The following is a 14,902-nucleotide window of genomic DNA, read 5'->3' as shown; positions in this document are numbered from 1 at the left end:
ATCTTTAATGGACTAAGTTAGCCATAGCATAATCATGAAAATACCATAAATTCATATCAAACTGTTTTTAAAGCACTTCCATGTCATGAATTCACTACCTATGGATTTACATAATTGTCATACCTCTGGCTAAATCTCTAAGCTTTATCCGGAGACATTTTGGCTTCCACCAGGTCAGCCTCCTAGACGTGAGGGAAAGGCTCATTTGTACAAGTCCACAAATCAAGGCCATAAAACATTTGTGGAGCAACTGATTGAATTTATGGTGAGATTTTAAGACAAGTATAAACGAAGACCCTAGTTAATCACTAGCTCCACGTTCAGATGGGAAGAAACGAGGTCTAAATCATCCACGAAATACGTTTGGAAGAGCTTAGCCCGATCCAGAGTGGAAGATTTATAATTCATTGTGCTGGAGAGAGAGAGAAATAATATTGTGATAGAGCCCAAAGCAAGGGAGGAAATAAGAGAATAAATAAAATATACAGCGTAGAATTGAATGTGAGAAGTGAGGAGTTAGGAGACATGAAGGAGATCAGGTGAGAGAATATGCTGCATTATTCACCATAATCTCCCCCAAGACATTCCTTTAGAATTCTGAAATGGCTGCAGAATTATTTCTATTTACCAATGGTCCGTGCGTATTCCTAAGTGCTTCTGGAGAGTAAAAGAGAATCAATAAAACAAAGCAAGGAACTTATCCAAGAAAGAGAAAGGTGCATACTTGAAAAAAGAAACTTTATGAGAAGCTCAGGTTTTCGGCATAAGAGCAGAGTAACTCACAGGTGAGGGAAGCCAGGATTGTGTGAAGCCAAGACTCAGGGTGGCTGGGGGGAGACGGGAGTCCTGGTGCTCAGCTGTTAACCGGCAGTTCAAACCCACCAGCCGTTCCTTGGAAACCCTATGGGACAGTTCTACTCTGTTGTATAGAGTCGCTCGCTATGAGTTGGAATCAACTCAGTGGCAACGAGTTTGGTTTTTTATTTGTTTGCTTGTTTTTTGGCTTGTGGGGAGACCTACCTCTCCAACCAAGTTAAGTCCTTTGAAGACTTTGGTTGAGATTCCAGCTCAGACACTCACAAGCAAAGGGGCTTTGGGCCAGCCGCGTAGCCTTTCAAGACTCCAATTTCCATCTCAGAATAGGGATGAAAAAACCAGGACTTCTAACCAGTTCCTTCCAGTTCGAACTCCTGCTGAGAATTTGCATTTCTAACAAGTTCCCAGAGGATGCTAAGGCTGCTGGTTAGGGACCAGTTCTGAGAACCACTAGTAGAGCAGGCCCCTCAAGTGGAATGACCTCATCTTTATGTTAGTCACGCTCACTCAAGGGCTCAAAGGTTTTCTCTCTCTGACACCATTTCTCATCTTTGGGGATTTAAATATCCTAAAAACTTCAGAAATGTTTGATCTAGTAGGAATTTCAGCACAGCTGCCCCCAAAACAAGAAAAGCCGGACTGGAATTATGCTAAAGACTGACGCCACAGATGGGGTTACCGTAAGTGTGTGTGTATTTCCCCCGCAGAGAGATCTGAGTTCTTCCATGAAATCATTACTATTTTTAAAATACAGAAGGTTGGTCTTTCCAGGGATAGTGGCATTGCGTTTATTTTCATTTCGATGCCACCATATATCAGGAAAAGGTTTTAATACCCTCTGAAAACTTTAAAGAGCATCCCTGTTAGGGTACACAGCATGGCATCTAAGACCCTCCCCAGAGGGCTAAGTGGTTTGGGCAGTCCAGATGTGGTGGAGCCAGGTGGGTGTCGGGGAGGGGCACCTGGGAGGGGGCCGGCTGCCCCACAGAGGCAGAGAGAAGCAGCCTAGGCCCAGGCCGCCCTTGCTGACCGGCCCCTCTCCTCTGCAGACCCCACGCTGTGGACGCAGGAGCACGTTCGGCAGTGGCTGGAGTGGGCCATCAAGGAGTACGGCCTACTGGAGATCGACACCTCCTTCTTCCAGAACATGGACGGCAAGGAGCTGTGCAAAATGAGCAAAGAGGACTTCCTCCGAGCCACCTCCCTCTACAACACCGAAGTGCTGTTGTCACACCTCAGTTACCTCAGGGAAAGTAAGTGTGCTGTCTGCTCTGGGGCCGCTTCACAGCGCGGCATGGGAGCCCAGGGTCAGGGGCCGGGCCCCAGCTGTGCTCTGCCAGGCCTGCTTCATCAGGACCGAGACCGGTTCCCATGGAGCCGGCCCAGGGAGAGGAAACTGATTCCCTGCTATGGGTTTATGTTGGACGGAGGCTGAGGGAGCGGCAGATTTGTGCCCTATAAAGTTGCCAAGATCAGGACAACTCCTACAGACCCTGCCAGGGGCAGGCTCAAGCCTGCATGTCAAGTGTCCTCTGCAGAGAGTGGAGGGAAGGAAAATAAGAACGGAGAGAAAGCAGAGAGCTGTGACCTCGCGGGGTCTCCAGGGGCTAGCCTCGCTCTTCCGGTGAGAAGGGCAGTCTCTTCCCCTTCCCAGAAACCACGGTGCCCTGTTATTGTACACAGGTGGATACCCTGGCTGATGTTTTCCTGGGCAATGATTTAAAGTTCCTACAGGAAACTCTGGATTTGTAGATGATTAGAATCCAAGGTTTTGAAAATTTACATATTAACGTCCTCTTATCCGAGGGTCACTCTGTCACTCCCTGTTGTTGTTGCTCCTTGTTGTTTGGTTGATTCTGACTCATGACGACCCCATGTGTACAGAGCAGACCTGCTCCATAGGGTTTTCAAGGCTGTGACCTTTTGGAAGCAGATCGCCGGGCCTGTCTTCCAAGGCGTCTCTGGGTGGGTTCGAACTGCCAACCTTTCAGCTAGCAGTCGAGGGCTTGACTGACTGCAGTACTCCCTAACCCCACCTTTACATGGCTGCTTCTGCCACTACTACCTACATGCTTCCTTGCTAAACAGGGATCATAGCAGATGTGACAGATGTGTTAGAATCTACTGGAAGCTTTCTCCTGGTACATCGCGAAGAGCTAAGGGAGCTTTGGGGAGGGAGAGCTTATGAAAGAAAGCAAGCAGTTGTCCAAACTATTTATCCAGTATGAGGGTTCTCTAGCACCAATCTCTGGTCAGTTCTGTCCTTTGATATAAAATGGACACTAAGAATAGCAACAGAATTCTCTGAGGTTCTTTGATGACGTCAGCCTTAACCTTCACCAGAATTCCAGGCCAGGTAGACTATCAGTGCTATCCCCAAGTATTTGAAGGGTTGCTCTATTGTCTGAAAAGATGGTACTAGGGTCAGGGAATTGAAGCTACAGGAAACAGATTTGGGCTTGCTCTCTGCAGAAACTTTCCACCCAGCAGTCCTGTTCAGGGCTTCATTCCAATTCATCCCGGTTTGACTCCCTGCTGAGAATTTGAATTTCCACCACAGATATACTGAATCAGAATCTACAGTTTAACGAGATCCCCAGGTGATTCTTATGTGTAATAAATTTTTTGAGAACCACTGCTCTATAGAGGTTCGAAGCCCTGGTCCTGTCCAAAGGTAGGCTGGGCAGCCTCAGGATGCAGCCAGCGTGCTGTCAAAGCCCGAGGCTGCTGGGAATCTTGGCGGAGTCATTGGATGGGATGGTGTTTAGATGGTTTCACCAAACCAGTTGTCACTGAATCGATTCTGACTCATGGTAACCCCCTGTGCGTCAGAGTAGAAGTGATTCATAGGGTTTTCAATGACTGATTTTTCAGAAGTAGATCTCCAGGCTTTTCTTCCAAGGTTCCTCTGGGTGGACTCGAACTTCCAACCTTTCAGCTAGCAGCCAAGCGTGTTAACTGTTTGCACTACCCAGAGACTTCTAGATGATGTTAAGACCCCTTCGAATGCTGAGAGCCTCCCCTTGCACCTACGATGCCCACTTTCCTTGTCTCGTTGGCTCTATGTCGGTTACTTCCTTGTTTCTTCTTTATTGCTCGGTGACACTTTAACTCACCATCTTTGCGATCCTCTGTCTTGTTCTGCACAGTGCACCACGTAGGGTGCAGAGGGGGATACATACTGGCTGTAAAAAAGAAAAACAGAAATGCCTTTGGAAGTTTCCTTCAGTCCCTCCAGGCTATCTGGTGGGTCACCCCTCAGAGGCATCTGGTAAGCAGTGGGAAGTGTGGAGATGCAGTGTTTGTTAACACCAGAGCAATGACCTCATGTCTGAAGGGTTTTTTTTTTGCAACATGAGGTCAGCCCAAGACACAACCATTTCAAAAAGGGGGGTTCCATTTCCCACCTAGTTTTTTTGTGCTTTGGATAATTAGCATTTTCTAATCTATAGTTCTCAGCCTTTAAGCATTTGGAGAATTAAAAAAATGGGACCTTTGATGAATAGAATGCTGTAGTGAGACTAGGCAGGGCAGGGGTGGAGGTAGGCACAGTGAGGGTGGGCAACAAGAAGGAGAGACTAGTAAAGCAAAAACTCTGATCAGTTCTGCGTTTTCCACTTCTCCCCGGCATCCTCTGTGGCTGGAGGTTCAGGAATCACTGACACCTTCGCTTCGTCTGTGAGAAGAGGTGCAGAAGCAGCATGTTCTGAATGGTTAGTGGCCCTATCATTTCGGGCACTACAGCAAACGCCCTTGTTGGGGGACTGTTCAAGCACATTCTGACTGCGGGTGAGGAAGTCCGTTCGAGCCATGGGATCCCCAAGCACCGCGTTCTCAGGAGCCCAGAGCAGCCCAGATCCCAGCTAGTACCGACCAGTACCTGTCACAGATGAGCCCCAGCCACAGACACTGAAGTGAGACCAACACCTGGTCAGGGATGTGATAAGAAGTGGCTCCATTTGGGGAGGATTTCCATTGGAGGGATAAAGGACAAAGGGCTGAGCAGGTGGTGAAGAAGTGGGGGCCGGAGAGCTCAGTATTTTGGGGGTGTAGCATGATGAGTGGATTGCTCTTTCTTTGTTGTTGTTAGGTACCGTCAAGTCAGTCCTGACTCATAGCGACCCTTTGTACGACAGAACGAAACACTGCCCGGTCCTGTGCTGTCCTCACAATCGTTGCTATGTTTGAGCCCGTTGTTGCAGCCACTGTGTCAATCCATCTCATTGAAGGTCTTCCTCTCTTTCGCATATTTGTAGATATAAAGGAAAAAGAAAAAAAAAAAAACATTGCCGTCGAGTCGATTCCGACTTATAGCGACACTATAGAAAGGAAGGTGTCGTGAAGTAGTAAAAGTATGGAGTTTTCAAAAAGGAGCATATTTGCAGAGTAGGGAGGTGATGGAATGAAGCACATACGTGGAAAATCTTTGACGATGCAGGACAGTTTTCCTGAATCAGGAAATGGCTGGATAACAATAGTGCATCTACAAGATGCAAGGTTACTTTACCATTAAAATAAGTTTTGTGGAAAAACACGGAAGCTGTGATACAATGTTGAGAGAAAAAATCTACACATCAAGAGGTGTGCACATTGGTAGAAAAACAATGTCTGCCTGCAAAAGCAGAATTGATAATAGTTATATTAAGATTAAAAAAATACTTGCCCCAGAATAGTTTTACAATAGTCTAGGGGCCTTTTTAGGAACTTAGACTGAAAAGGATCTACCTCCAGGAGAAAGCCTGGACTCCTGCTTCCTCCTAATTTGGGGAGGAAAGCCCCCCACCCCCCAGCGCTAGAGTGGTATCAGCATTCAGGCTTCCCGTGCTGGGACTCTATGGAGTTGGGTGACGGTTGGCTTGCTAAGATGCCTGCGCTGTCCCCAGCACCCCCGCCCCCCGACCTGGTGACTGTCTGCAATCTGCTCTGGGAATTGCTGGGAACGCCCTCCTGCAGACCGAAATGCCTCAAACACATTATTGTTTTTCCAGACTTATTTCCAGCGGATGTTTTGTGCTTAGGCAGGGAGGTCAGTGCTTTGGGGAAAGAGGTTGGGGCGACTGAGTCGAAGGGGCGCTAATTCCTGGTGCTTTGTCATCTTGTCCTGTGGGGAAGAGGGGGCGGGGTTCAAGCATTTCCACTTTGACACTAGGTGGAAGGGAAATGGCCGGGACCCTCAGCACCGATGGCACCCTCACGGTGGGGTGAGGGCCAGTCGACGGAGGAGCTGTGGACTGAGCTTGCAAAGCTGTCAGAAGGGGCCAGAGTGGTCGGAATTTAGTAGACAAAGGGAAGCCTTGCAGGATAAGACGTTCTCCTGGCATCTAATTTATACTTTCACAAAAGGTACTTGAGTATTTATTCTGGCTGCCTGGGAGGGGAACCATACTTTAAATTTTAAGTACTGAGCATGTATTTTCCAGATTGGAGAAGAAATAGCAATGTCTTGAATCCCTATATTGGGGGAAAAAAAAAGTTACCATCAAGTCAACTCCAACTCATGGTGACCCCATGTGTGTCAGAATAGAACTGTGCTTCATAGGTTTTCAAGGGCTGAATCTGTAGAAGTGGATCACCAGGTCTTTCTTCTGAGGCACCTATGGGTGGACTCAGACTTCCAACTTTTTGGTTAGCAGCTGCAACCATTTGTACCACCCAGGGCGAGTCTCTATAAATACTGTCTAGTGCCCTGGGGTGCTGGGATTTACTTGGCCTGTCTGGAAGCGCTTGTTCTTCAAACCTTGGCATTTCAGCTGTCCCAGGCTGAGTGGATGTGTCCTACCCAGGCCGCTGTAGCGTCACCTCCACTTGTAATGCAGGACTGTGGGGCTGGGGCTGGGGCTGGGACTGGCAAGGACACCCAGGGTACTTAGTTCTGAAGTCTTCCTGAGTAACACCAGGGCTCTGCCTGGTCTCCCCAGGTGTTACTCAACGTGGACAGGCTGCCCCCTTGTGGACACCATGCTGACAGCTATTTATAATCCCCATTTTAAGGTCAAAGCAACTGAGGCCAAGAGTGCTTCCAAAATCGGATCACAGGTGTACAGCCCGTGAGAGCAACCTGGCATCTAAGACTCGGGCCTTTTAACTGCCAGCCTGAAGCCTGGTCCACAGCCCTGGGGGAAGGATGGAGAGAAGCAAGCTAACCTGCACCACACTGGTTCCCCGTCTCGATTTAGAACTGGCCTCACTCCCCTGTGGCTTCCACTTTAAGGGCCAGGCCACTTTTCCTACAGCATTGTCTGGTTTGATTTGTACCAAGAGATAAATGCCTTCTGAAAACTTTCCCTGTGGGCTCTGGAATGAGGCAGATTAAGCCAAACCTGTCCCCACACTAACCCAGTCCTCCTCTGAGCCTGACTGATGGCTCCCGGTGTCTCTCTCAGACACGCCCGCTCCGCAGAGGCCATATTTCCAGAAGGCAGGCTGTGGGAAATGGAGAGCTCTCAAAGGAAGTGAGGGCCCTCGCCAGCGGGCAGTTCAGACTCCGGGCCACTGCGGGGAGATGGGGGAGGTTTGGGAGACCAGCGGGTCCTGGGTAGGGGCAGCTAGAGGCTTCTAAAGAAGGAAAAGAGTCTTCTTTCATTTTACAGAAGAGTTACCTGCTGTGTGTACATCTGCATCTGACCTGTGAACCGTACTACAAACCTGCATTTCCAAACGGCGGTGACACAGAGAATAAAATATATTGTGTGACAGGGGACCACTAGGAAGGTGTCTATCTTGATTCCCACTTTTAATTTAAACGTAATGGGAACCACATTTTGCATTTTGCAGTCTTCCCACCTGCAGCCTCAGATGGCTGGGCAAAGGTGATGGGTCTCGGCAATTGAGTGGGTGAAGTATTATCCATTCCAGGCCCCAGGTTCTGGCCGGTAAAAGAGAACAAAAGGCCAGATTTCCCTGGGACTCAGCAGTCAGCCAGGCCTGCTGTGTAGAGTGTGGAGCCCGTCCCCGGCCCTCCTGTCCACACCCATGCACCTCAGTCTTCTGCGCTGACAGTGGGGGTTGGGGGCTGGCAAAACAGACTCAGTGAACTGAAGACAGTCCTCTCCCTGTGCCAGGCATTCCAGAAGAGAGCAGGCTAGGTGGAGAGATGTAGAGTGAGAGGGCCCTCTTGCTGGGACCTGCAAAGCGTCACTGTGTTCATTTCCATCTTCCTTCAGACCCCAAGTACAGTATCCAGTGACAATGGACTCAAAAATGGAAAATTCTTTTTCTCAGGCTTTTATTTTGGGAAGACCATCCCGGTCTCAGTGGCAGCCACTATGTGGTTTTCAGGGCAAAAACAAAACAAACAAACAAAAAAAACCCATAACCAGTTGTCATCAAGGCGATTCCAACTTATGGCGACCCCGTGTGTGCAGAGCAGAACTGCTCCATAGGGTTTTCAAGGCTGTGATCTTTCCGAAACAGCTCACCAGATCTGTCTTCTGAGGCACCTGGGTGGATTTGAACTGCCAATTTTATGGTTAGCAGACAAGTGCTTAACTATTTGTGCCACCCAAAAACTCCTTTCAGGGAAAAGCAGGTCCAGAATAAATAGATATACATACATACATAAACAAATAAGTAAAAAAAAAAAAAAAAAATTTTTTTAATTGAAGTATCATATGCAGTAAAGTGCAAAAATCATAAATACACAACTCAGGGAATTACCACAAAGTGAACCCCCTCACTCATATAACCACCACCCAGGTCAGAAGTAGACTAGAAGCCCCCCTTGTGCCCACTGTCAGTCATCACCCTCCTCCCTCCCCAGGGTAACCACCGTCCAGCTTCCAACACCAGGTCGGAGTTTTCTTTGATTTTGCTTGAAGCCTTCAGGGTCTGCTGGACTGGGGACAGGTTTTGGAGATGGACAGGCCAGAGTAGGAATCCTGCCACCTCGCTTTCTGGCTGTGTGATACTGGACAAATTCCTTGACTTTTCTGAACATTGATTTCCTATCTGCAGGAGAGGGAATACCGTGATAGTGGCTTTGCATGGCTCACATAGGGGTTAAGTGAGAGAGTGGACGTAAGGTGCTGGCACACAGGAAGTGTCCACAGGTGTCGGCGTCCCTCCTTCCGGGGGATCAGGAGAGTCCCTCCTTCTGGGAGTCGGGAGAGGCTCGGGACTCAGCCCTACCTGAGCCCTCCAGGGCTGGTGGAGGTGGTGCCTCAGAGCAGGAGAAAGAACTCCAAAGCCACAGAGCCGGAGGAGGCCGGGCTCCAAGAGGATCCTCCTGCCCAGCACAAGTTCCCTTAGGAAAAGAGTGTGCTGGGCCACCCTCTGTAGCCTGAGAAACAGGTTAAATAAATCTCCGAGGAGAGGAGGGAACGCTGGTCCTCTGGGAGACAGGCCAGAGGCCCCCCACCTCTTTGGGGGGGGGCAGCCTCTCCTTCTAGGAAAGAAACTTGAACCAGGAACAGTCTTCAGGGCAAAATCCTTTTTCTAGGTTACCATGAAATATGCATTTCATGCAAGCTTTGCGGAGGTCAAACGACCCTTTCTCTTGGCTTTCTGGGAGTTTCCTGTGGAATTCACGTGTGCCCAAAGAAGAACTTTCACCAAGGGGAAAAGTTAATAAATGTGGTTTATCTAAACTCCGTGCTCTCGGCTGAATCTGCGCTAACGGCTCAGGCGGTCTGCTCCCCAGAGACCATCATTTTTCTTTATTTGCTCTGCAGTGAAGCTTGCGCCTGAGGGAGAGAATGTGGGGACAGAGAAGCAGACATTCCTGGTCTCACTCCTGAAATTTTTTTTCTAATCCCTTGGAACCGTTAGTTCCATTTCTTAGCCTTCTTCCGATCGTAGAGGATTATTTCTTATTGCAGCCGAGCCCATTCATAACTCCAGTTCCAGAGGGCAGGACTAGTGCTTAGTGAACTCTCTTATTAGGGCCTTTTATTGTGCGTAGTTATGATGTCTGTGGGAGAATGGGATATACAGACAGTAATAATGGTAGCTAGAATTTACTGGACGCTGGCCCAGTTCTCTAGTGCTGCTGTAACAGAAATACCCCAAGTGGGTGCTTTAACAAACAGAAATCTACTTTCTCACAGTTTAGGAAGCTAGAAGTCCAAATTCACATTCTAGGGGAAGGCTCTCCCTCTGTCGGCTCTGGGGAAGGTCCTTGTCTCTTCAGCTTCTACTCCTTCGCTCCTTGGCCGTCTTCATGTGGCATGGTGTCTATCTTCCCCCATCTCTGCTTCTTTGCTTCCTTGCTTAATCTGCTCCTTTTATATCTCAAAAGATTTTGACTCAAGACACACCTTACACTAATCCTGTCTCATTAACATAACAAAGAAATCCCATTCCCAAATGGGATTATAACCACAGGTCTAAAAAACCCAATTCCGACTCAGCTACCCTATAGGACAGAGTAGAACTGCCCTATAGGGTTTCCAAGGAAGAGCTGGTGGATTTGAACTGCTGACCTTTTGGTTAGCAGCCATAGCTCTTAATCACTGCACCACCAGGGCTCCAACCACAGGTATAGGGGTTAGGATTTACAACACATATTTTAGGGGGACACAATTCAATTCATAACAGACACATAGTATGAGCCAGGATATGTTCTGAGCACTTTACATGTTTTATTTTATTTAATCTTCTCAACAACCATGTTCAAATGACCAGTTGCCATTGAGTCGATTCCAACTCGTGGCAACTAACAACAACTATTCCAAACTCTCATCTGCATAATTATATTAAAATGAGGTTGTCCCAGCCTCACTTTGTTGTTGATGTTCTTGAGAATGGAATAACCCGAGAGTGGGGTCTTGGATATTACATTCACGTGACTGTCTCAGTTCCAAAATGGTATCCACATACCCACACTCTTGGCATGTAGCAGTCTTAGTTCTCCTCACCCTTTGTTTGGCTGTTTCAGAGTCACCCAAGCTAGACTTGTGTTCTAGGCAGTTGGATGGTTCTTGTGAAGTTCTTTTCCGCCTAGTCTGACCTGGTAGGACCCACATTTCCTCTGAGATGCACAACCGAATGCCCACAGCTGGGCCAGGCAGCAGCCCCACTTTTGCATCCACTCCATGGTTTGGCTCCTAGACTGGGACCAAAACGTAAGAATGTTCTAATTGCCCATTCCTGTTCAAGCCTTGGCCCTGAAGTGAGTCCACCTGGTCACAAGAAGCAGGGAAGGGATTATTTAGAAAGATTGTCTGAACCTTCAAACACGTAAGTCAAGCTTATCAGGTTCTTTAAGGAGCTCTAGTGGCATGGTGGTTAAGCGCTCGGCTGCAAACCGAAAGGTCAGCATTTCAAACCCACCAGCCGCTCTGTAGGAGAAAGATGCAGAGTTTGCTTCCATAAAGATTTACAGCCTTGGAAACCCTATGGGGCAGTTCTGCTCTGTCCTACTGGGTCGCTCTGAGTCGGAATTGACTTGACGGCAACTGGTTTATCGTGTCCTCTATAAAAGCAGATCCCAGCCTGGTGTTGTTGGCACCTTAGGGTTCTTCAGGAGAATCGCAAGGAAAATCTGAAAAATGCCTGAATTTTATAGAAGAAAACTCTTGGATTGACTTTAAACGAAGGAACAAATGTTGTTTTAGAAAAGACGAGAGAAAGCAACAAAAAAAAATCTATCATCCCTTCAAAATGCCGAGACTAGTGCCTGGTACGGATAGGTGCACATTCACATTTGTGAATCAGCACTCTGGGATGACAGAAGATTCAATGTATTATTCCTCTCTTTTAGTTGAATTCTCTTAAGGACCTATGCGAAGGGAGGCAAAAGTTACTACTTGGAGTACTACCAGCCCCCCCACTTCCCAACTCCAGCCACCAGTAATGAATACCCAAGTTCTATTACCCCCTCCTGTAAAAGGATCTGTACATAAAAAAACAAAGAATATCATAGCTGAAGGAATTTTAATGATCTTCTAGGCCAGGGTGTGGCAAATGATGACCTGCAGGCCAAATCTGGTCAACTCTGGCCTATGGCTTTTTTTTGGACTGCCCTTGAGCTAAGAAAGGGTTTTACATTTTTAAAGGGTTGTAAAAAACAACAAAACCAAAGAAGAATGTGTGACAAAGACTGTATGTGGCCTTCAGAGTCTAAAGTATTTACTATCTAGTCTGTTATAGAAAAAGATTGCTGACTCTTGTTTTGGTCCAGTGCCTTCATTTTTCTGATGACAGATTTAAGGTCTAGACAGGAAAAGTCACGTACCAAGGTCACACAGCAAGTTAGTAGCAGAACCAGGACCAGGACCCTGGTTTCCTGATTTCTCTGCCCTGTGTTCTCACCATGAGGTGGTGTGGCTCCAGAGACCTTCAGAATGATACCCAAATAAACATGGAGCTTAGGGGGGGTCGGCCGTGGCCTCACCCCACCCCCAGCATTCGATCCTAATTCGCTGTGACCCTGATTCCATGAAGCTGTTACAGTCCTGTATGATTCACTCCAAAAAAAATGAATGGCATCAACTTTTTCTTTCCTTCCGGGAGTAATCTCTCTCTCTCTTCCCCCTCTCCCCATCCTTCCTCTTCTTAATCCCTCTTCATTCTTATCTTCTACTCTTTTTTTAAATTTAATTGTGGTAAATACATATGTAAACAAAACATTTGCCATTTCAACATTCTTCACAGGTACGATTCAGTGACATGAATTGTGTTCGCCATATTGTGCAGCCATCACCATTACCCATTTCCAGACTTCCCATCACCCTCAGCAGAAGCTCAGCGCCCCCTAAGCAACGGCCGCCCTTTCCTCCTTCCTCCCCCATCTCCTACTCTTGAGCTCAGAATAACTTTTGGTCCCTGTCTTTCTTTGCCTTCCAGGTTCACTGCTGGCCTACAATACAACCTCCCACACAGACCAGTCCTCACGGCTAAGTGTCAAAGAAGGTGAGTTTGTTTCTCTCATACACTTAGGCTTTTTTTGGGGTCAGGCATGACCTCGTCCTGTGCCATTAGGTTCAGGGTGGGAAGCCTTAGGTCCAGGCACCAGGCCCTTGTTCCACTCAATTTTGTCAGCATCTAAGATGAGAAGCCAAAGCTTTTCCCACTTACGCCTCTAGTTGCAAAAATACACCAAGGTTTTAAAATATTTTGTAACAATATTATAAAGATATAACTTAAAGTTGTTACTCCATGAGGGGAATGAAATGTGTACTGCTCACTTTTAAAGCTGAAAGTTGAGGTTTTTCTCTGTTGAAGATAAAGAAAACAATACTTCAAGGATTCCAACACGTCCACATTCTAAGGTTTTTCTCTAACACAATTTATCAATGCCAATTTAGTTTTAAAGAGGTGATTCGGGGGCTTGGTTTGGTTGAGAGAAAGAGAAAAACAATTGTAGCAAATGATTTTTGCCAGTAAGGGTCTTAGCAGACATTGCAGCAGGATTTCTTGGCATGTTGATCTACGAAACAACTTGGTGAGTTTATTGTTCCACACGCTGTGTTAGATTCTGGGGATTTAAAAATGTGAATAATCTATTGTACCTGATTTAAGGGAGACAAGAATGTGAACAAATAATTCTTAGAAAACAAAGAGGGAGTGAAAAAAAATACGACCAAGAAAAAAGAACCACTCCATGGAGAAAGGGACATTTGAGAGGGATCTTGAGGCATGAATAGGAGTATGGCAGGTATTCTCTCTGCCTCGGCTCTCTCCCTCTCTGCTTTCTCTTTAACCCATACTTGCCACAATAGAGAGCGAAGGCAGAAGTTTTCAGTGTCCATTGCATATGGTGTAGCACAGCAGAATGTTTCAGAGCTGGGAAGCTCCTTAGCGACCACTGGGTTCCAAGTCCTCACGAGAGATGGAGGAAATGGAGACCCAAGGCCACATCTTTAATTACCTAGGATCTTGTGTTCCCCATTAAAAATTTATATTTAGATCATGACCAGAGCATTTTGTGAAAGAAATATAAAACATAATGAGTCTGCCTTTATACTTTTCTGTTTCTTGTCTGCTTCCCCACCTCACCCTGAGCCAGTCCTGTTTCTGCTACTATTTCCTTACAAAATTGGATTTATTTATTTTTGCTGTGAAAACAAGATATATTAGCTCACTCTACAGTCTGAACCACATTTTACTTGATGACTTATTTTAACATCATCTTGCAAATGTCGGTTTAAGGGATAACAGTGTGGTGGCAAACACGTTGGATTGGGGGTCAGGGCACCCTTGGCTTCCTTTGGGAAAATCACTTCATCCTGAACCGCAGCTTCCTGTCAAAGGAAGGAGCTGGAAGAGTCAAGCCCAGGCTCATGGAGCTCTTGGCCTCTAAGGAGATGATCCAGGAGACACAGCACAGGGTTCCACCTTTATTCAGAGTCATTCTGCTTTGATCTGTGTGAAATGTGGAGCTTCCAAGAAGGTTTCATTTGAAGATAGGGATCTGATTCCCTGCAAAGGAAGGAAGGGAGGGAGGGAGGGAGGGAGGAAGGAAGGGAGGGGGAGACAAAGGAAGGGAGGGAGAGAGGGAGGGAGGAAGGAAGGGAGGGGGAGACAAAGGAAAGGAGAAAGGGAGGAAGGGAGGGAGGGGAGAAAGGGAAGGAGAGAGGGAGGGAGGGAAGGAGGCTAGACAGAAGGAAGAAAGGGAGTGTTGTAGGGGAAAAACATCACAAAGTTGAGTAAAGCAAAAAAAATTTTATTCGGCATATATTCAAAAAGGCAAAAGTGGGAAACAGACAACCATGCTGCAGAGCCATGTCTGCCCAAGTCCAAGGAAATGTCACAGAACAGACAAAAGTGGGAAAACGGACAAGCATGCTGCTAGAGCCAAGTCTGTCCAAGTCCAAAAAACCATTACAGAGTCATCAGTATACATCAACATTACAAATGGACAAAACCACTGAAAGCTTAGCCTTTTCAGATTAGCTAGAGACTGTGATCCTACATTTTGAATTGTCTTTCTTAACAATCATTGGTACAGGTTTCAGTAACGACAGTCAGGAGGGTCTTCATTGGTCCACCAAATTTCTATTCACTAAATGCTAATAGAAAAAGAGTAGAAAGTCTTTTGTGTTCCATTCAATTGGCTTTATGTGAAAGTTTCCCTAAAAGATATTTTCCAAGATTATCTTAGCTATTGTCTTTATACCTCAGGGCCCAGGTGATGTGTCCTTGTGAG

At 46.8% G+C, this 14,902-nt stretch overlaps 1 protein-coding gene across 3 annotated transcripts in view; it reads left to right on the top strand.

The window, feature by feature from the left end:
• The window catches only part of FLI1 (Fli-1 proto-oncogene, ETS transcription factor), a 141,829-nt gene that overhangs the window by 92,059 nt on the left and 34,868 nt on the right, over positions 1-14,902 (top strand). For all 3 annotated transcript variants that reach the window (XM_004379333.2, XM_023734065.1, XM_023734066.1), the window contains 2 exons: positions 1,866-2,069; positions 12,601-12,666. In XM_004379333.2, coding sequence (XP_004379390.1) covers positions 1,866-2,069; positions 12,601-12,666 — 270 coding nt within the window. The remainder of the gene's footprint in view (positions 1-1,865; positions 2,070-12,600; positions 12,667-14,902) is intronic.

The sequence above is a fragment of the Trichechus manatus genome, unplaced genomic scaffold (genome assembly GCF_000243295.1).
Source record: "Trichechus manatus latirostris isolate Lorelei unplaced genomic scaffold, TriManLat1.0 scaffold00064, whole genome shotgun sequence".
Lineage (NCBI taxonomy): Eukaryota > Metazoa > Chordata > Mammalia > Sirenia > Trichechidae > Trichechus > Trichechus manatus.
This window is presented reverse-complemented; position numbering and strand designations above follow the sequence as displayed.